Consider the following 22,861-nt stretch of genomic DNA (forward strand, 5'->3'; position numbering starts at 1 on the left):
CCTCAGAGGCCAGGCCCACAGTTTTCACAACTCTGGACAGGGGTGAAGTATCGACCCCTTCGCCTTAGAGAGAAGGTCCCTTCTGCTAGGCCGAAAGGAAGAACTCAATATTGGTACGCTTCGAGCCCGCAAGTGAACCTCAGGAACTTCCTGTGTTGTGGAAAAATGGAAACATAGAAGTATGCGTAATTCAAATCTATCATGACAAACTAGTCCTCCGACCTGATTTGTGACACGAATTGCTTGAGAGTCAGCATATTGAACTTGAGCTTCCCTACAGAGAGATTCTGTTGGCACAGATGTAGATTTGGACACAACCCCCCATCCTTTTTTGGAACAATAAAGTAATGGCTGTAGAAGGTGCTGCTGGGAGGAGGAAAGTGTTCTATAACCCCTTTGGCCAGCAGAGTTTTTACTTTCCATAACCAGAGCCTGCTCAGGGCCCAGGGGAAAATGTGGGGGAAAGATATCATGCTGGATATCTGTACTGATATGGACTGGGTAATGTGTTTGGAACGAAAGGATGCCACATCATTTGAGGTGCTATTGGATTTAGGTCATCCTCCAGGAACTGCCTACATACTCTCACCACATGAGGCTGGGCATTGTCGTGCACCAGGAGGAGCCCACTGCACCAGTGTAGGGTCTGACAATGGGTCCAAGGATTTCACCCCGATACCTAATGCCAGTCAGGGTACCATTGGCTAGCTTGTAGAGGCCTGTGCGTTCCCTCCATGGATATGCCTAACCCAGACCATCACTGACCCACCACCAAAACCGGTCATGCTGAACGATGTTACAGGCAGCATAACGTTGTCCACAGCTTCTCCAGACCCTTTCAGCTCTTTCACATGCTCAGTGTGAACCTGCTCTCATCTGTGAAAAGCACAGGGCGCCACTGGCGGACCTGCCAATTCTGGTGTTCAATGGCGAATGCCAGTCGAGCTCCACGGTGCTGGGCAGTGAGCACAGGGCCCACTCTAGGACGTCGGGCCCTCAGGCCACCCTCATGAAATCTGTTTCTGATTCTCATTCTGAGGTCATTTTGTAGGACTCTGGCAGTCTTGCGCGAGTATGCTTTACAGTTTTTCTGTAAGACATTCCATCACACCATTGGACTGATTCCATACGTGCTTCATGACGCAATCATGCAGAGGCATTCCCACAGCGTTTCGACGCAGCGCAAGTTCCCTTGAAAGGGAAACACTTTCGTGGTTCATTGATGCATCCAACAACAGAACATTTAGATTGTTCTTCAAGTAGTTGAGACATTCTTGTATTTCCACTAGCTGCTCTAGTGAGGAGGTAAACATAGCGAACTTTGTACAGCTCACTCAGGGGTGGATCTAAGCTAACAGGGCAGATAACATCACCAGTCATGGGTGGGGCCTGTTATATTGTGATGTAACAATGTATAGATAATACATTTGGAGACACTGTTTATGGGGAATATAAAAAAGTGGATGGCTTTTTACCATTATCGGATGGATAGGTACACACACCGCTGACTCCCATGTAAAAGTGAATTAGTAATAGGTCCACTTTAATACTTTTCCAGTAAACCACAAACATTTGGAAGAGTCATGGGGCCTTCAGATATCGTTGTAAACAATGATTAAAAGATTAAAAAAGGATCAAAAACATTGCTGTAGAGCTTATGTGAAAGAGCAGCATTCATTGTCTCGCCTGCAACCAATCAGATTATACAAGCATGTGAACTTAATGTTAGACATTGTCCTGCTCTGAGGGGCTCTGTTAATACTGTGCCAAGCCAATTTACAGGGATTTAAATGGACTTTATACACTTAATTTCAGTTTGTTTTAGCTTTCACAGCTGCTTTATCTTTAAGAATTATCATTTTCTGAAAGCATAACATGCATTAGCATGTATACAATTGTATAACAATGTGTGACGGCTCTGTTTTATTAGCGCTGTGTTCATGGTGGAGTGTGTGTGTGTGTGGCCCATGAAAACAAGCTGTCAGCAGACCAGATGAATCAGTTTGTGAACATCAGACACTGAGATGCTCTAATGAATCACTATTTCAGAAAAACAAGAACAGAAACACTTGATGAAACCATTGGTTTCCAAAAAAGTAGCATCACAGTTATCTGGAGAAGTTTAACATCTGGGTTAAATTGCTCATACTTCGGTTTAGTGATATGAACAAACCCCTAATCCTAAATATTAACCCTCAGGGGTCTGAGGATTTTTGGGACCCTGGAGAAGTTTTGACATGCCCTGACAGTTTGTGCTTTTTTCAGTTGTTCATAAACATATTAATGGAAAAAGTGTCATTACACTGTATTCAGCACAAACTAGGCTACAATAATATGTGAGGAACATGTATGTTTGTGTTTTTGAAGGAATAACGTTTATGCGTGGTTATTGAAAAAAACAAAACACTTAAGTCACTGAAATAAAGCCAAAATATATATATTAAATCTTTGTTCACAAGACTTCTGGGTATTTGAGGTTGTAGACTAGAGTTTTTGCTTCAAAATGAGGTAAAAATTATGCTGCCTGCTTGTTCATATAAAACAATAGATAGATTTAAATTTTCTAAACCATCTTTGGTTAAGAAACACAGTATGCATGGAGGCGTGAATCCTCATGTATAATGGGTGATTCTCACCTGAGAAGACAAAAGAATCACATACTAACGACCTGAAATGACTTTCAGTCAGGTAGGCTGTGAAAAAACCCTCTGTGATCATGATTCAAATCTCATCATGGTGTAAATCAAACATACAGAAAAAACAGCAATACTGTGAAATATTATTACAATTTAAAATAATGGTATTCTATTATATTCTTTAAAATATAATGTATTTCTGTGATGCAAAGTGTCTGAACAATTATGTTACCTCTATGGCATTTCATATAGGCTTTTAGCTTAAAAGCATGCACATTTGGAGAAATATTGATGGATTCTCATGTTTATGTCAATTTTCTATACAAAAGAGTATTTATTAATTATTTATTGTCGTCACTGTGAACGCTGGATACTGTGTTTACAATTCATACTTGCAGCCGGAGGGCGCTCTGTGCACTTTTAGTCCACAAATGCCAATGCTAAAGAAGAATAGGCAATCCAGGAAATAACTGAACTAACAGAGGCCAGAGATCGCTAACTATGGCTATTCAAAACACTTTTCAAGACAATAAATACACGATTGAGGTGATAAATGCATGTATTGACTCAGAATTTGCGTCTGAATAGCGCTGGCTCCGTGGGCGTGGCCGCATTAGCGGATAATTAGATGAATCACGGATTTCTGACATGGCTCTCTTTTCATACAGATTACATAAACACGGAATGTTTGTTTTCGATTTGACTTACACGATTTAAAACCTGACATTTCATTGTTTTTTTTAGACATAAGTCAATTTTTTTTGTGATTAGTATTCACTAAGTTACAGTTAATTTTCTGAGAACTATCAGATTGGACTTCGTTCAGAGGAAGACGAGAGATCATGCATCATGTTAGTTTTCTTTATTTTACAAAAAGCACAACATTTTGTTTTTACTCTGAGTGTACACAAATAAAATAAGATATTCCACAGATTAAAATGGTGTATAACTCCTAATTGTATGTGCAACATTAACAGAGTATTTTGAGTCTCTTTCACACTGGTAAGAAAAAAACCGCGGCGGTATCGCCGGCGATACCCTCAGACCTCAGAGTGTTAAATGTCCACACGTAACTCGTTAAATTGAATAATTTTTTGTTTACATTTAAAAAACTTAAATGATAATAAGAAATGTTGCCTTGGCAACTAACTAAAAATAAGTTTACATTAAAGCTGCTTAAAAATGATCCAAAATCAATTTTTGAGCAAGTACATATCCAGGCAGTGTTTAAAACTATCTCCTTATCTTTGCTTGATTCACAACGGTAAGCTTGTAATAATGTTTTATAATAAGAGCGACTTGGTGGATTTCTGTGGGAAATTTGAGCACGCAGCGGTTAGTCTTTGCATCATTACTTCACGTCTGTAAACAGAAAGGAGTCCAGGCTAGTCGGCTTTATCATGTGAGGATGCTGCTTGTAGTGGATCATTTATAGTCTGTTCTCACAGCAGCTGAAATAATTAAACTTATTTTGATGGCGGATTATAATCCAGAAAGGTCCAAATGACAGTCATCAGTGACAACTGGAGATTTACCCGTAGTCAAAAAGCAAAAGACTTTGGACTGTGGAGTGGCTACAAAAATTGAAATCGACCGGTAACGTTAATACACTAAATACACATAGTCACGCAATGCTTATGTTGTTAACATTAACAATTTGAGAACAAAGTATAACAACAATAATAATTTGCATGGTTTGATGAGATTTTGATGAGCTAAGCAATCGTTAGATTTAATCACCGTTGGCAGCGCGATCTATTGTAGGCTAATGCTTTCCCCCTCAGTTTGGTCAGAACAAAAGTGGCAGACATGTTACTTACTTGTTCAGATAACATTTTCCGGTGAAAATTCCTACTTTGGTCATACTTCAAGACTACAATCTGTGATTCCGAAGTACAGTATCCACACCGGTGTGCTGACTGACAACAAACATTAGATTCATCCGCGCTGACGAGCTGTGCCGATGCACAGCGCACGTACAGATAATAATTCCGCATATGACTGCAATCGCAGGTTTCAAATAGAGATGGAACAAAGAGGAAAAATTCCGGACTTAAGCTTTAAAGTACTAAAATTACTAAAACTAAAATTGAAAAATGTTAATTAAAGCTAAATAGAAATATAAAAAAAATGTAGCTGCAAGCAGCGATGACGGCCCAAGCCCAGTTGCACCGCCAACCCGGTGGCTTCAGGGCAACTATGCACGGTGGACAATAGGCATTTAAAATGGGTAAACATAAAATGACTATGTCAAAGTCATTTGAATACACATTTACTGGAGCAGTTGGTGCCCAAATGATCACAAACAACAACAGCCACATCCATGATATTGTTTAAATTTTGATGATTTTAATATCATGTGTCAATTTCAAATGAGTGCAGAATATCATCCTAATCTGCCATGTCTGTGGTTTTCTCAGACATCTACAAAAGTCCAGAGCAAATTACACACTGTTATTTGCACAAATTCAACAGTGCTCTGTAGTCCAGTTGGCCCTATTTATTAATTTTATAATTTTATTTTTTCATCATACCACACATATTGAAATTAAATGAAAGCATGCTTTTGGTGCATAAGATTGGTGCACAAACAATAGCTCAGGGAGGTCAAAAATCACATGAAGAGAAGTGTTAGGATAATACAACATCAGTAATAACAGACATTCACATTAAAGTTTTAGTTCACCCAAAAATGAAAATAATGTCATTAATTACTCACCCTCATGTCATTCTAAACCTCTGTTCATCTTCGGAACAAAAATTAAGATATTTTTGATGAAATCCGATGGCTCAGTGAGGCCTCTATTGAGAGCAAACTCACCGTCTCCTCTCAAGATCCATAAAGGTACTAAAAACATATTTAAAACAGTTCATGTGACTACAGAGGTTCAATCTTAATATTATAAAATGACGAGAATACTTTCTGTGCGGCAAAAAAAAAATAAAAAAAGAATTTTCAAACACTGCATTGAAGCTTCACAAATCTTTTGTTTGGAATCAGTGGCTCGGCTCACCTATTAAATTGCCAAACTGCTGAAATCATGTGACTTTGGCGCTCCGAACCACTGATTTGAAACAAAATATTTGTTAAGCTTCAATGCAGTGTTTTGAAATTGCCCATCACTAGATATTGTTGAAAAGTCGTTATTTTCTTTCTTTTTTTGGCACACAAAAAATATTCTCGTAGCTTTAAGTAATTAAGGTTGAACCACTGTACTCACATGAACTGTTTTAAATAAGTTTTTAGTATCTTTATGGATCGTGAGAGGAGACTGTGAGTTTGCTCTCAATAGAGGCCTCACTGAGTCATCGGATTTCATCAAAAATATCTTAATTTTTGTTCTGAAGATGAGCGAAGGTCTTGCCTGTGTAGAATGACATGAGGGTGAGTAATAAATGAAATTTTCATTTTTGGGTTAACTAACACTTAAATGCGAATGTCTGTGATTCCTGATGTTGTGGTGATGAGTTTTCTTTTTTACCTTTTTTTTTTTTTTTTTTTCCCAAGACCCCCCACCCCCACACTCAGGGAGTGGAGTGAATTAAAATAAGAAATGTCTTGATTTTAGTTGCTTTGGCTTATTTTAATGCATGTTTTAGCTTATTTTAAATCATCCTGAGGCCCTAGTGGAACTCAGCCCTGTGGTTGAGAACCTCTGCCCTACAGTAAAGCTGTCAGAACATCTAACTAGGTTCTAGTCCCTAACAAGCAAATACCTTGAGCTTAATTCAGGTTTTGAATGAGAAGGATGTTGCTGTTTGTTAGTCAAGGCTTTGAAATTACATTTTTGGTTTTGGTGGAATTTATTGTGGCTTCTTTCTCTCTCTGTTTTCCATCAGGGTCATTGTCATTACAGTGGTTACATAGAAGATGTGGAGGGCTCTTCTGCAGCACTCAGCCTGTGCTCTGGGTTAAGGTGAGATCACAGAAGCTTAAATGGATAGAGGGCTAAAAAGTTACATCAGAAGATGACTGTAAAACCTTTACAGCTATAGACACACTTCAGAATTGACTTTCTTAATAGATATTTTTAGCCTTAAGGTACAGAATTCATGTTAGTAAAAATATTTAATCAAAACATAAATACTTTTCCTGCCTCTGAAATTATTTTTCTTTTCTGTATCCAAGGCCACATAGGCAGCAAGAAAATATGAATATCATATTTATAGTCTACTTTTCATAATCCAGTCAAATCCCAATGGATAAAATTAAGTAAATTTGAAGTTATTGTTTTGATTGGAATATGTAACTTTATATGAATTTAAATCTAAATTTATCTTTGAAGTTTAAATGAAGTATTAAATGAAAAATCACCCCATCTATTTTCTAAATGCATGGTACTGATCTTATGAATTATTCATCCATTTAACTTTTAACATTTACATTTCTGTTTTTTAATCCACATTTCAACCACAGAAAGATGTTAGTACACATCATTTTTCAAGTTCAAGTCCACCAACGTTAATCTACTAACTCCCCTGATTGCTTTGTCGGTCAAAATGACGGATTCAGCGTTATGATTGGTTAGATCGCCTGTCAATCAAACTCTTGGCAAAGGGTCAATTAACAGCAAATGTGCATTTAGATCTGCTTCAATCTAATTAACAACCAATGGATAGAACCAGATCCCTGCCCTCCATTTTTTATTTTTTGAAAATTAATTTCACTCACATATGTCACAGTACTGAAGTTAAGACCTATCACTACTTTCATTTCATCATGACTTTAAAGAGTCAAAAAAGAATCCCTTGTCATTATACACAGGGTTCCCACAATCCAGGAAACATAGAACTATAAAAAAAAATCAAAACCTTTTGAGTTCAGATCACTCAACATTGTGTCATTGTGTAGCTGACGCTTAGGAGGAACACCTTTCTCCAAACTTACTGAAGCCTTATTTATATAGCGTTCAAAAACTCAAAACTCCTCCACTCTAAAGGGTGGTGCTGACCGTCATTGCCTCAGAATCATTCTCCTTCGGACAGCTGTTCAGTCTTTGCAAAGCCTTCGCCAATCAAGCCTTCGTAGAGGACTACACTTTACCAGTTGCTCTCCTACATACATTTCGCCTTTAAGGACAATGGCACAGAAAGAATGCCTCTCCTGTGAGGGACCCATTGATCTCCCTGATGTGCATGAATGCATGAAGTGTATTCTGCCTGGGTCACGCCCATGCAGAGGTAGTGCTAAAAGGGTCTGACTCTACTCACTGCAGCATAATGACAGTCAAAACCCTCTGCCTCTGAAATGCCCTGATTGACGGTGATTGTCTTCTGTCCCCCGCTGCCCCTGAGCTGTGAAGAAAGAAGCAATGGCAGCCTGAGGCCAGAGGTTCTGATGATGAACTCACGCCGGCTCAGTGCTCTAGTTATTCTTGATTTCATATGCACCACAGTCTGTGCAGCACATTGTCATTTTAATTTGCCGTGAGATTTGCTTGGGCAGCATGAGAGCGTGAGACAGAGCCTGAAAGTGTGTGTCTCAAGCTAAATGCGTGAGAGTTGGCAACTCTGTTATGCATTTGTCATTTTTGTAGAGCATATGTCGTAATTTAGATTTTTAAGATGGACAAATGTGTTTTACAGATGCCAGAAATGTGGCTTTCAAATGAAAGATTGGTATCAAAGGGCAAACCCAGGTTCCTAACTGATGACGAATACTTGACAGAGCAGCCATCAAGTGTTAGACAGTATTTTATAGGGGTGTGACGAGACAGGTAGCTCACAAGACGAGACACGAGATTGAGTTCACGAGAACGAGACGAGATTTTTACATACTATTTTTAAGAAATCCTCAAAGATGAAATACATGATTAGAAAAATAATCTGCAGGTGTATTTAAAATCATCTTGTAATTAATGTAATTTCAGTTCTACTTTCTGAGTATGAATTATCATATGCAGTAAAAGACAAGCACTGTAAAACGTTTTGCCGCAAACTGGCTTCTCTCCTGTAAGATCTGAAGTCTCTTCAGACCTTAACTGTACATGATTTATGAGCTTCTACAACTTTTGACCTCCCAACTGAACTCCTTTCCACAAATTGACCATAGAAATAAAAACAGTATAAATAAAAATGGTAAAATTTTACAATAAGGTCTCATTTATAAACATTAATGTATTAACCAGCATTAAAGGGCACCTATTATGCAAAATTCACTTTTACATTGTGTTTGACCATAAATGTGTGTTGGCAGTGTGTGAGCAAAACCACCCTAGAATGAGAAAAATCCACCCAGTGTTTTTTTTACAATCTCAATTGCACTGTCTCAGAACGCCCTGATCTAAGATTGCTCTCACTGTGACATAGAATTGTGCTAAGCCCCACCCACGTGGTTTGATTGACAATCTAGTTTTGGCATAGACCCCGCCGTCGGTGATCTGTCAACCATCCTCCATTGTTTCAACGACAGCCGGTAATGTCTCCTAAGAAACATAAGTGTTCTGTTGTGGGATGTAATAATGAACATAGTAGTTTTCACTTACTTCCGACATCAGACCACTGAAAACGCAGTGGATGGATTTTATTTACGAAGGAAAGGCGCCACTCAAAATTCCAAAATACGTTTATGTTTGCGCAAATCATTTTTTGACTGACTGTTTTGAGAACGAGGGTCAATTCAAAGCAGGTCTTGCTTCAAAGTTAATCCTCAAGTGTGGATCGTTGCCTACTGTTCGCGATCCAACGTCACCTCCAGAAGAAGTAAGTGTATTTAATGTTTTTTGAGCAAATAGTCATTTCAGTCGATGTCAGCCAATTCGATAACAAATGCGTCTAAAGTTGTTGTCGTCGTCGTAGAATGTCTGTGTATATAATTTAAACCTTGTTTGTATAGTGTGTATCTAACGTACTTAGCAAACGTTATCACAGTATTTGTGTGTGTAGTTTCAAAAAAATGCGCGAACGTTATCACAGTGTGTGTGTGTGTGTGTGTGTGTGTGTGTGTGTGTTACACATCCATAATTGCAAAGGGGACGCGATTAAAACTCTATAAGTACATAAATGTATCAAATAACCATTCAGAGACGTCCTGCTCCATTCTCAATTGTGGTTCTTCTGCCGGAGTCTCTTCATCATCTGGGTCTGATTCCGGTTCAAACATGTACGGCTGAATGCCATACAAAACAGCGGGTCTCTCACTCTCAGCCATTGTTTATTGCCATAGGTATGCAAGTTACGCCCTCATCCAAAGGCAGGGCGGGGATATGCAGCTCATTTATATTTAAGGTGGTACACACCAAAACAGCTCTTTTTAAAACAGGCCCCAAAAATGACATTTTCAAATGGTTATAATAAATTAACTGTGGGGTATTTTGTGCTGAAATTTCACAAAAATTCACATTCTGGGGACACCCAAGACCAATAGTACATCTTGTAAAAAGGGGCATAATAGGTGCCCTTTAACAATGAGCAATATCTTTGCTACAGTATTTATTAATCTTTGTTAATGTTAGTTAAACATAAAAATAGTCATTCATGGTTAGTTCATGATAGTGCATTTAAGTAATGTTAACAAATACAACTTTTGATTTTAACAATGTATTAGTAAATGTTGAAATTAACATTAACTAAAATGGTGTAGAAGTACTGTTCTTCTTTAGTTTATATAAAGTTAACTAACATTAACTAATGAATCCTTATTTTAAAGTGTTACCATAAAAATAAATACGTTTTATTTCAGTCTTAATGGGTCTCATTCATGAAACACGAGCAGAACTAATTTTTGTGTAAATCGTGTGTAAAGTGGTTCTGGTGTAAATTTTCGGATGCATTAAAATGTTCGTATTTTCCAAATGTTAGTTGGTATGAAAGAAATCTAAACCTGCTCCCAGCCACGTGTAAATAGTGCGTTTAACATCTGAACGTTTTGCTCATTAATAAGGCTGCATTTTAGTTCACCTTAATAAGGTACATTACACAGCATTTTGAAAAAAATATTATATATAGTAATTACATACGTTTTTTCTTTTTACTTTTATTGTGAGAGCCAGTAATAGCATCTGCAAACGGAGCACTTTAATCAAATAATTAATTGATTTCAATAGGGCTGGGCAAACTAATGGCGCCTTAATTGTTATGGAAATTGTTTCCTATAAAATGGCCAAAATCCTTCGTTTGGTGTCATAATATGATGCCCATATATAGTTGTCAGTCGGATTTAATGGGCGGGATTTATGGTAATTGAGAATGAGCGTGCACGCGCGTCCCATTTACGACTGATTGGAATTCATTAACACACACACATTTCACTATCACTTCTGACATTTACGAAGTATTTGTGAATCAGGAGAAGAGTTTTCAGGAAGGTCTCTTTACGCGCAAATCACTCACATATTTACTCGTATATTTACGAATGTTTCATGAATGAGACCGATTAAGTGCAAACAATAAGTGCAACCATAATCAAAGCACTCTCTTAATATTCAAAGTGCAAATATAGACCATATTTTTTCTTTAAGCATGATACAGAGCTGAGAGATGTTTACAACTACACAGCCCAGCCTAAGATAGCTTTCATATTTGAAGATATTTGCATGCATCAGGGAACCGCTTTCAAATGCGAGGTATTGACATCGCGTTTGAATATGCGTTTACGTTTACTTTCACTTTTGCGATCGTGCGTACTCTGTGAGTAGGGAGCGGTAGCGACCGTTATCCAACTGAATTAAATGTTTTTTATTTCTATAAAAGCAAAATGACAGTGGAGGCATAATTTAAACGCAGCGGTGGCATATTTCCTAATTTCACCCTCACACTATCACGAGACTGCTTTTCGCCTCGACGAGAAATCTCGTCACAATTTAATCTCGCGAGATCTCGTGACACCCCTAGTATTCTAGGTTATTACATGCAGAGGTTTTTGGTCAAATAATTAAAACCTCTTTTTTTCAGAATTTAGTATGAAATTACTAGTAGCATTGACCGTATGATCTAATGACCCCGGTCAGCTATTGTCTTCCTTCTTACACAATATGTGGTGTACTCAATGCTTATGCAGCTTGCTCAATAAGGTCACTGTGGCAAGCAGGGCGGTGCCTCGAACCTCACGGAAGAGCTTGGAACTGGAAGGATAAAAGGAGGAGTGACGACAGTGAAGGATAAGAAAGGACCAGGCCTGGACTTTGTTTTTGTTTTATTGTGTTTTTATGCGGCAGTCTACCATGAGGGGCTGACGCTTTACTTTTTTAATGTTGTTTGATAATCAATGAACATTGTTACAGTCACTAAGCAAATTGTCTTCCCCTTAGGGTAAGTACTGTTATCTGTGTACTGAAGCGCTCTACCTTTGCTTTAATATGATCTTATAGCGACAGATACTGATGCAATGTCGAGTGAACTGAACTCAAACATCTCTGTTACATAATGTAACCGTGTAACTATGATCAAGACATTGTATAACTTGTCATGTTATATAGCTCAGATTCGTTACAGACTATGCTTTTTCTTCAGTTTAAAGATTCTGAAGCAGTGGCATTCAGCGCCTCCTTATATAGCAGAGGAGCTTGCCTCTATTTTGTGCACTGGAATGCCATTGGCCCGTGTGCTTAAATTGGCATGATTCAGTAAGGCTTCAGTATTGTGGGAGAAAGGCATTCCCCCCATAGTTTGAGCTACTGAAGCAATGTCTAGTTCCCTCCTCTCAGGGAACCAAGGTCACATTATTAACTGGAGATTAGTGTTAATTTTGTTGACGAATAATTTTTGTCATAATTTTCTTCAACAACATTTTTTCACAGACGAAAACGAGACGATGACTAAATAAAAATGCTTTTTAAATGACTATTCAACAATGAATAAAAACTAAACGAAAATTAAAGACAGTGATGATTTGGGAAGATATCCAGTCAGAACTGCTTTTTTCTTTTTCTTTTTTAAGTTATGCTAAAGTATTTCATTGGCATAATAGTCTTTCTTGATGTGATCTCTAAATTTTTTTTTTTTTTTTTTTTTTTTTTTTTTTTACAAATTATTATCCAGGTATCACTGTATTTTAGGTAGAAATCCAAAACCCAGAACATGAAACATAAACTGTGAACAAAGTCTAAAACATGAACAAGAACTTAACTTGAAACAATGACCTCAGACATATACAGCATATGTACTTCAATACATGACCACTAGACAAGGCAGACATAAGGGCTTAAATGCAAGACTATGGGAAGCACATGATAAAAAAAAACTAATGAACAGACAAAACTAATGAAACATGAACCAATGAAAGCAAGACTCATACTAAGGAAACAAGATCACATGAGGGGAATCACATGACATGGAACCAGGAAACATGACTATGACAATTTTCAAAATAAAATACATGAAAATACAGACTTGACAGTCAAAAATGAATAGAAAATAGATGTTTGTCAAAATCTTTTATAAGTGTGTTACCTGTTTGTTACCTTAGGGGTGTTATCTACACAGAGGGCACCAGTTTCGGTATTGAACCATTGGAAGATTCCTCCAGTGATGAGCACTTGGTGTATCGTTTGGAGGATGTAGAGACAGAACCTCTCACCTGTGGAACGCCTCACTTTCAAAACCATGATGATGAAGCTTCACCAAGGCAACCTAAAGACAGCCATGTCCATAACATCACATTTGGTCAAAGCAGCCATCCGATCAGGGTGAGTCATTCCAAATCCAATGACATGGGCAATTGTACAAGCTTTAGAACACAGATAATTAACAGTGAATATTGAACTCCTGCAATAAGAAAATGTGTATGTGCATGTATATTACAGTAGTGTACTTTTGCATGATGGTGTAAGTTCAATTTCAAATGTTCTGCACTGTTATGACTGGATTTCTTACAGTATTTATGAATATTATAAAATCAAATTGTGTTTTAAAATTAAAGTCTGTTTTAACAGTAAGAAATATGCATATGGTTTAGCATTGCCATTCTTCTCTTTAGTGCATCTTGTAGAAAAACACTTTTAACTTAAAGAAAAATACAGTACAGTAAAATACAGAATTATTGGCACCCTTCATAAATATGATCAAAGATGACTCTAAAAATAAATCTGCAATGTTTATCCTTTTGATCTTTTAATTCATAAAATTAGCAAAAATCTAACCTTTCATTTAAGGAAAAGAATTGAAAGTGGGGGGAAAATAACATCAAGAAATAAATGTTTTTCTCCAAAACACGTTGGCCACAATTATTGGCACCACTAGAATTTTTTATGAGTAAAATATCTCTGAAGTATATTCCCATTCATATTTACATTTTTTTTAGCTCACCAGGGTGATCATGAATATGAAATTGTCCAGCCATGACTTCCTGTTCCACAGGAGTATAAACATGAGGAAACACAAAGGCCAAATTCCCTTAATCATTCATCACAATGAGAAAAAACAAAGAATATAGTTCTGATGTGCAGCAAAAGATTGTTGAGCTTCACAAAATAGAAAGTGGCTGTAAGAAAATAGCTAAAGCATTGAAAATCCCAATTTCCACTATCAGGGCAATAATTAAGACAGGGTTCCTACACGGTTTGGAAAAGTATGGAAAAGTATGGAATTTGATTTGAGTTTTTTCCAGGTCTGGAAAAGTATGGAAAAAAGAAATCAGAGTATGGAAAAATATTTGTGTTTCCAGACTATTGCCCCTCTTCAGTTTTCTAATTTATTATACCTGCAAACTAGTCACTTTGTGGCGAAATTAGCAGTTTTGAATCAAAATACATCATTTATGTGAATCGTTTACATCCGAAGAGTTATTTTTTCGGGGTGAGTGACTGTGTGACACAAGGTTCTCATAAGAATTGCAAATGGGGATACTATTTTTCCATAGACTGGAGTTAGTCACGATCTGTGTCTGTGCTCTGTGGCGTGACAGCTCGCTGTAGCGCTCGTGAACCAGCCATCTCTTTGACTTTACTAGTTGTTACAACACAAAATGATTGAACATCTGTAGGTATGTTAAAAGATACAGTACAACTTACCAAAATCTGTCATGTCACATGCAATCGATTAATCAGCGTTTCAACCGCAGAAAGGCGTCAATAAAACAGCTTGTAAAAATGTCACATTTTGCCTACCTCAGAAAAGCCTTACAATGTCCAATAACTCATCATTTAGCTACAAAAATGAACTTTGAGAGGAGCATTTTGCTAAATATATGCTCTATAGGCTATTACATATTCATTGTATTTGTACTTAGCATGTGCTTCTATATTGAATACATAAATCTGTTTTATGACAGTCACCATTTAAATGTTTAGGCCTACATAAAAAGAGTAGAAAAATAATTGTCACTTTTATTATAACGTTATTATAAAAACTTCCTTATGTGTAAGTTAGCCTATATGTAAGTAACTTACGATCAATTTAACCTAATATTATAATGACGTACCAGCTGTGGTTCCCTGTATTGTTTACAGCATTAGTTGAGAGATTTTTTTCTTTGAGGAAATTTGCCATGTACTGTACCTGATAGGCCCAAATTAATCAATACTGAATCAAAGGTAATCAAATCAAAATCAAATCGCAAGCTTCTTGAATCAAAATCGCATTCGATTGTGAAATTTGTCAATGCTCAGCCCGGTGCCAAAATGTTTTATTTTTTTATTTTTTACTTGAAGCAAATGTTGTTTTTTCCATTTATTTTCTTTTCAGAGTGCACCAGAATGCTTCCTTTACATGTTAAAATCACAAAAATCTTCTCCTGGGGGAGGATGCCCCCAGACCCCCTACAACTATCTACTTTCTACATGTCACCTTTTTCACCTCTCTTCACTTTGCAAATATGTTTATAGAGTTACGAATTTCTAAAATATTACGGAAACTGCTTGTGCTACTCATACTCGTAGGCTACTCTATAAAAATACTTTGATACATATAATATATGAAACATATAATGTTTCATATATTATATGTATATATGATATATGATAATATATGATACATATAATGTCGAGAACAGAGCAGATGGATAAATCACAGAAGGATCTCTATAAAGGAAATGTATCGAATTAATAGACAAATTAAATATTCACGCCTATGTAGCGAGTGGTATGGCCGGAAAGGGATACAAACTAAGTCATGCCAACTTGTTAAACGGAATATATTAGTACTTGTAGATTTTATCCCCAACAAAAGTTACACAGGTACGTGGTTTTTAAGAAGAGAAGGGCCTAGACATGAATACTAAATACAAAACTTTATTTCAACAATCAAACACTAATTTAAAAATCACTAAAAGACTGTAGGACCCGGACTACAAACATGAAGCAGTGACATTTCCTCTCTCAAGATCCATTAATCAGTTCATGTGAGTACAGTGGTTCAATATTAATATTATAAAGCGGCGAGAATATTTTTGGTGCGCCAAAAAACATAGAAAAGGAGACCGAGGCTCACCAATGGCAGAAATCGTTTGGAAGGAGGTCTGGAAATTTGAGTATGGAAAAGTATGGAATTTTGAAATGGAAAATGTGTAGGAACCCTGTTAAGAAGTTCCAATCAACTAAAGATGTTACAAATCTGCCTGGAAGAAGATGTGTGTCTAAATCGTCCTAATGTGCGGTGAGGAGGAATGTTTGAGTGGCCAAAGACTCTCCAAGGATCACAGCTGGAGAATTGCAGAGATTAGTTGAGTCTTGAATCTCAGAAAGCCTAAAAATAAATGATCTAAAGCACCTACATCCCCACAAGTTGTTTGGAGGGTTTCAAGAAAAATCCTCTGCTCTCATCCAGAAACAATCTCCAGCATATTCATTTGTCAGACAAGACTGGAACTTCAAACGGGACCGGCTTCTATGGTCAGATGAAACTAAAAGAAGAGCTTTTTGGCAGCAAATCCACTAGATGGGTTTGGTGCACACATGGATAAAAAGTGCCCCATGCCCACGGTTAAATATACTGCTGGATCTTTAATGTTGTGGGCCTATTGTTCTGCTGGAGGTCCTGGACATCTTGTTCAGATATATTGTATCATGGATTCTATCAAATAAAAAATCAAAACCTGACCGCTTCTGCTAGAAATCTTATAATGGGCTGTGGTTGGATCATCCGTCGGGACAATGATCCAAAACCAACACAAAAATGTGTCACTGAGCATAAAATGAATCTTCTGCCATGGCCATCCCAGTCCCCTGACCTGAACCCTAAAGAAAATAAGTGGAGTGAACTGAAAAGAAGAAGCACCAACATAGAGCTCGGAATCTGTATTGAAAGAACGGTCTCTGATCTCTTCTCAGGTGTTCTCCAAACTCGTCAGGCATTATAGAAGAAGAGTCAGAGCTGTTCTCTTGGCAAAAGGAGGTTGCAAAAAGTATTGAATAAAAGGGTGCCAATAATTGTGGTCAACGTGTTTTGGAGAAAAAGATTTATTTCATAATGTTATTTCCACCCCACTTTCAATTCTTTTCCTTCAATGAAAGGTTAGATTTTTGCTGATTTTATAAATTAAAGATCAAAAGGATAAACAATGCAGATTTATTTTTAGAGTCATCTTTGATCATATTTATGAAGGGTGCCAATAATTCTGGCCACAACTGTACATATTTTTTCAGCTAATAATAATAATAGTAATAATAATTGGTTTGGGGTTTAGTACAATGACAACTAAAAGGCAATTATTACACTTGTCATGTCAAGTCAACTTTATTTATATAGCACTTTATACAATAAAGATTGTTTCAAAGCTTTACAATGATAAACAGGAAAATAATGATCAATGATGTGTTGATTCAGTTCAGTTCAATAAATGTGTAAAGTTCATTAATTATGAAAAGAGTTTAATTCAGCTCAAAGCAGCTCTGCAGAAAACAGTGATATCATCATCCAGCTCAGTTCAGTTTCAAATCAATGTTTTTGTGAATATTATGTAGCACATTAGCTCAAAAGGGAAATATGAATAATTAATCTTAACTCGTTATAATTAATTGTACATATTTGAATCAGTTAGTCAAATTAACTTGATGTAGCTGAATTAATATTACAATCAATTAATCTGTAGCCACAAAAAATAATTCTTTCTTAGCATGTAGCTGTGATCGTAGTAGTTATCAGTGACACTGGTTAATAAGCAGATCAGAATCAACTCGCAAGAATGTGCACACAAGTTTTATTTAACTAAATCATGAACACATTGCTAGACTAAACACACAAAGAGATACAAAAAACACATACATAGGAAATGAGAGAGTGGAAATTAATTTGAACCATAGCATAACAGGTTAGAACCATCAGTTTCTCATTATAAAGCACCTTTGTTAACAAAGGGGTTCAAATTTAATACTAAATCCAATGAGAAAGGTGCACTTATCTGGCAGGAGAGTTACTTTGTTTGAAAGTGACCTAGTAAAATTTATTTGAAAGTAAGCTAGTAGTTTGTGTTAATTTATACTCTGATAAATGTAACAAATAGGTAAGCACCGATACCATTTTTTAAGGACCAAGTACGAGTACCGATATTTTTTTCGACTACTCTCATATATCCATACCGATGACTATACATTTATTTTATTTATTTATTTTTTTTTTTTTGGTGATGTGGCAGTTTTCCAAGCACAACACTTTATTATTACTCCAATGAAAAAAAGTAATAATTTTTAAAACTTAAAGCACAAAATTCACAGTGTCCAGTAACCTTCAAAGGGCATAATTACCAAAAAGGTATAATAAAAAAACAAAAACAAACATCAAGTCTTTTTTAACCTGCCTTTCAAAAAGTGCTAAACAGATATTACAGAATAAATGTTTATAACATAACACTGTGAATCAATGTAAACATGACCATGATATGAGAAATTTTATTTCACTATCATATATATATATATATATATATATATATATATATATATATATATATAATATATATATATATATATAATATAATACACACACACACACATTCATTCAACATCTTTTGTTGTTTTATTAACATTAAAGGCCCACTGAAGAGTGTTGGAACGCGCAGCATAATTCAATGTGTTGACGTAACTTCAACTGAAACAGGAAGACAGGGCGATATATCGAACAGCCCCGCCCCTTTTTTTAAATAGCCAATAGCGCTTTGTTTATGTTACAGCTCGGTCAGAGCGGTTAGACTCTGTAAAACCTCTGTTTCCTTCTAATCTCTAACCATTTCTCCTCATAATGTCCTGTATATTACATACAGCATTCTGTGCAGAATTCAAATGTGTCCGATGCCTTTTGTGGTCTGTGCCGACTCGTGCATATGATCCTCTCTGGGCCAGAGCAGACTGTGCTGCTCGCGTTGCGGCGGTTCTTATGACACTCACGCGAAAACGGACTACATTTGCGTCAAAGGAAAGCATATTTACACTGTCTGGATTGTTCCCTATTCTCTACATAGTGCACTATGTGCCATTCATCATGTAAAAACTAGTAAATGTGTGAGCAAATGACCGATTTCAGCCGAGGCGTCAGCGTCTGTTGATAGTGTAGGAGGAGACGAGACTTCAGATTCTAAAGAGCATTCGATTAGACCGAAGATTTGATGAGAAACTGAAGTGTGATGTGATGTCATGAAAATCCGTGATCCATTTTAGCGGAAGTGAGAGGACTGTAAGTTTGACTGCTTATATCTTCTAAATGCGAATTTTGTCATTGTTTTGGAACACACAAGCTTATTAATAACCTTAACCTGAACATATTCATACTAAAAGCTAAAAAACTTACATTTTGATTTCAGGGGGACTTTAATGACAGACAAATATTTAATTAGGCTACTGTCATTTTAAGATCGAATCCATGGATGTAAAATCTGACACATATCCTGTTTTTACCCACCTGTTTACGTCCACTTAAGCCCTAACCGACTATATTTACGTGAAATACTCCACACAATGGACATTTTGACAACTATTTGTGCATTTGACCATTCAGATACAATGAGATTTGTGCAATGAGATTTGCGCTGTCTGAGAGAACTGGGATTGCACACAAGAAAGAGAGAGCTCTTCTGGTCTGTGTCATTCAGCATAATTTGCATGCAGTTCGCAATGCGCAGGTTGTCATCATTAATTTTCAAGTATCCCCACACCCCTGAGGCTGACATTGTTTCTGCTGCTGCAGCCAGAGTCTCTGTGCACGGAAAATTCATTCAGTTACATCACGTGAGGTATCGGTCTTTGGTATCGGGGGTATTTTTATGAGTACGAGTACAAGTACATGTGCTGTATCGGTATCAGTGCATCCCAAATAACAAACATACAATGCATTCAGACATTGTGGAGTCTTGTGGCATGTTGTGAAGATTGACTTTTATAACTGTGTGTTTGATCGCTCAAGACATTACAATTAAGGCAACAGTGGCAAGGAACACAAACTCTATCAGAAAACTGATAGAAATGGAGAACAAAAAAACTTTGGGAGAAACCAGGCTCAGTCGGGAGACCAGTTCTCCTCTTGCCAAACGAACAAACATGGTGTGATTATGATTCCAGGCTGCATCGCAAGTCAGCTTGTGGATTGATATTATTCAGAATATTTCATCCATCTCATTCTTTAATCTAGATTTAAACTGACAGAGTGTGTCTAGCAAATAATGATAGGAAGACTGTTCCAGAGTTTGAGGCTTGTTTAGGAAAAGGATCTACCACCCACAGTTGATTTCGATATTCTAGGTATTAGCAACTGGCCAGAATTTTTAGAGTCCTTCATGTCCAGTAATGGACATGAAGGACTATGTGTCCTTCATGAATAGGAGTTTGCTCGAATACTGAGGAGCTAAACCATTCAGGGCTTTATTAATAATTAGCAAGATTTGAAAATGAATATGATGTTTAATTGGGAGCCAATGCATTTTGACAGCACCAGGCTAATATGGTCATACTTCATGGTTCTAATAAGAATTCTAGGTGCTGCATTTTGGACTAGCTGGAGTTTGTTTATTAAGCCTGCAACCACCCTGTAATGCATTACAATAATCTAGCATAGAGGTCATGAATGCATTAATTTACTTTTCTGCATTTGACATTGAGAACATATGTTGTAATTTGGAGAAATTTTTAAGATGGAAGTATGCGGTTTTACAAATGTTAGAAATGTGACTTTCAAAATAAAAATAGCACACCTAGGGTCCTACCTGATGATGAAGACTTGACAGAACATCCATCAAGAGAGACATTATTCTAATTATTATGTGTGGAGGTTTTTGGTCCATTGAATAAAACTTAAATTAAAATTAAAACTGAAATTACTAGTCATCCAATTTTTATGTCAACTATGCATTCCGTTAGTTTTGTGAATTGGTATGTTCCTAATGATATCTAGCATTTGCACAATGGTCCTAGAACTTAGCCTTGCGGTACTCCGTACTTAACTTGTGATCGATATGATACCTCTTCATTTACTGCTACAAATTAATGACTGTTAGATAAGTATGATTTGAACCATACCAAAGTCCACTAATGCCAACGTAATTTTCGAGCCATTCCAAAAGAATGATGATGAAAGCAGTTTCAGTATTATTATATGGTCTAAATGCTGACAGATATCCTTGCAGATACCATTTCTCTCCAAAAAGGCACATAGCTGTGAGGATTCTGTCATTGTATCAAATAAATACCTAGGATTTGTTTTCTTTAAAAGAGTAAAAATTTCATTTAATTTATTACATTTTAATGGCAATTAAACACATTACATTTGGCAAAGTCACACTTATTTTAAAATAGTTCAATTATTTATTAATGCTCTTCAGTTTATCATTTAGTCCACACTACAAACAATGGTTGATCATTTAAAATTTTTGAAACCGTAAACAGCCTTCAGTTAGCCTTGGGAACTGTATTATTATTATTATCAGGGGCCAAGCACCGAAGGTGCGGAGGCACCTATTGTTATTGTTGGCGTTCTTTTTCTTTTTTTTTCTTCTTCTTCTTCTTCTTCTTCTTCTTCTTCTTCTTCTTCCGCTCTTGAAGTCTATGGCAACCCATAGAACCGTTTGCGGGAAAGTTGTGAAATTTTGCACATAGTTAGAGGACAGTCTGAACTATGTCCATAGCAAATTTGGAGTCTCTAACTCATGCCCTCTAGCGCCACCAGCTGTCCAAAGTTGCACTTATGTTTATGTTAATAACTTTTGAACCATAAGGGCTAGAAACAAAATTATTTTTTCCTCTGAATCGATTGCACCCTATGACGTCATTTTCCGTCATGAAAATTTTTCCGCCATTTTGAATTTTCTGAAAAACTTACTTTTTCGAACTCCTCCTAGGCCGTTACTCCGATTTTCATGAAAATTGAATCAGATCATCTTCAGACCATGCTGACAAAAAGTTATGGAATTCAAGTTGATTCCTCAAACCGTTTTTGAAAAACTCACGAACGAATTGTACGTAGTGCTTGCGAAAACAGAAGTAAGGCTGTATCTCCGCAACGCTTTATCGTATTCAGACCAAACTTGGTACATGTCATCACAAGCATGACCTGAGGTACCATGCAGTGTTTCGGCGCAGCGCCACCTACTGGTGCGGAGATATGAAAAATGGGTATTTTTGCTTATAACTTCTGATGGGTTTGTCCAAAAATCATAAATTTGGTCTCGTTGGATTCGGGGAATCATGCCGAGTCGAATGATATCCAATTTTCCCATATCGGTCATTTTGGCCGTCGGCCATTTTGAATTTTGTGCTAAAATGCTGTATTTTACGAACGCATTAACGTATCTTTACAAAACTTGGTATGGGTCATCAGCACAATGCCCTGAAGGAGCCTGAGAAGTTTCGGCACAGCGCCACCTTGTGGTCAAAAGTTATAACAAAATTTACAAAATTGCTAATAACTTTTGACTGTATTCACCAATTGTAATGAAACTGGTCTCAGTAGATTCCTTGGGTTATGCTGAGAACATAGATATCACATTTGCTATAGTCAGCTAAACGTCCTGTCCGCCATATTGTTTTTCTTTAAAAACCTACTTTTTCGAACTCCTCCTAGACCGTTGCTCCGATTTTCACCAAAATTGAACCGTGTCATCTTCAGACCATGCCGACAAAAAGTTATGGATTTCAAGTCCATATGTCAAACCGTTTTTGTATACCAGAGCAAAGAATTTGAGGCATGATTCAAAAATGACTCTTGAAGCTGTATCTCTTCAGTGCTTTGACATATTGACACCAAACTTTGGAAGTGTCATTGTCACCTCACTCTGACCATAGCACAACAATTTGGACACAGCGCCACCTATTGGTCGAAAGTTATGAACCAGTAAATCCTCATTTTTGATAATTTTTCAGCTCTTATGCCTA

At 36.8% G+C, this 22,861-nt stretch overlaps 1 protein-coding gene across 5 annotated transcripts in view; it reads left to right on the plus strand.

Annotated features, from left to right (window-relative positions):
* The window catches only part of adam9a (ADAM metallopeptidase domain 9a), an 89,108-nt gene that overhangs the window by 41,796 nt on the left and 24,451 nt on the right, over nucleotides 1–22,861 (plus strand). For all 5 annotated transcript variants that reach the window (XM_067395316.1, XM_067395313.1, XM_067395314.1 and 2 more), the window contains 2 exons: nucleotides 6,477–6,553; nucleotides 13,042–13,261. In XM_067395316.1, the coding sequence (XP_067251417.1) occupies nucleotides 6,477–6,553; nucleotides 13,042–13,261 (297 nt within the window). The remainder of the gene's footprint in view (nucleotides 1–6,476; nucleotides 6,554–13,041; nucleotides 13,262–22,861) is intronic.

Source organism: Chanodichthys erythropterus, chromosome 9 (genome assembly GCF_024489055.1).
Source record: "Chanodichthys erythropterus isolate Z2021 chromosome 9, ASM2448905v1, whole genome shotgun sequence".
Lineage (NCBI taxonomy): Eukaryota > Metazoa > Chordata > Actinopteri > Cypriniformes > Xenocyprididae > Chanodichthys > Chanodichthys erythropterus.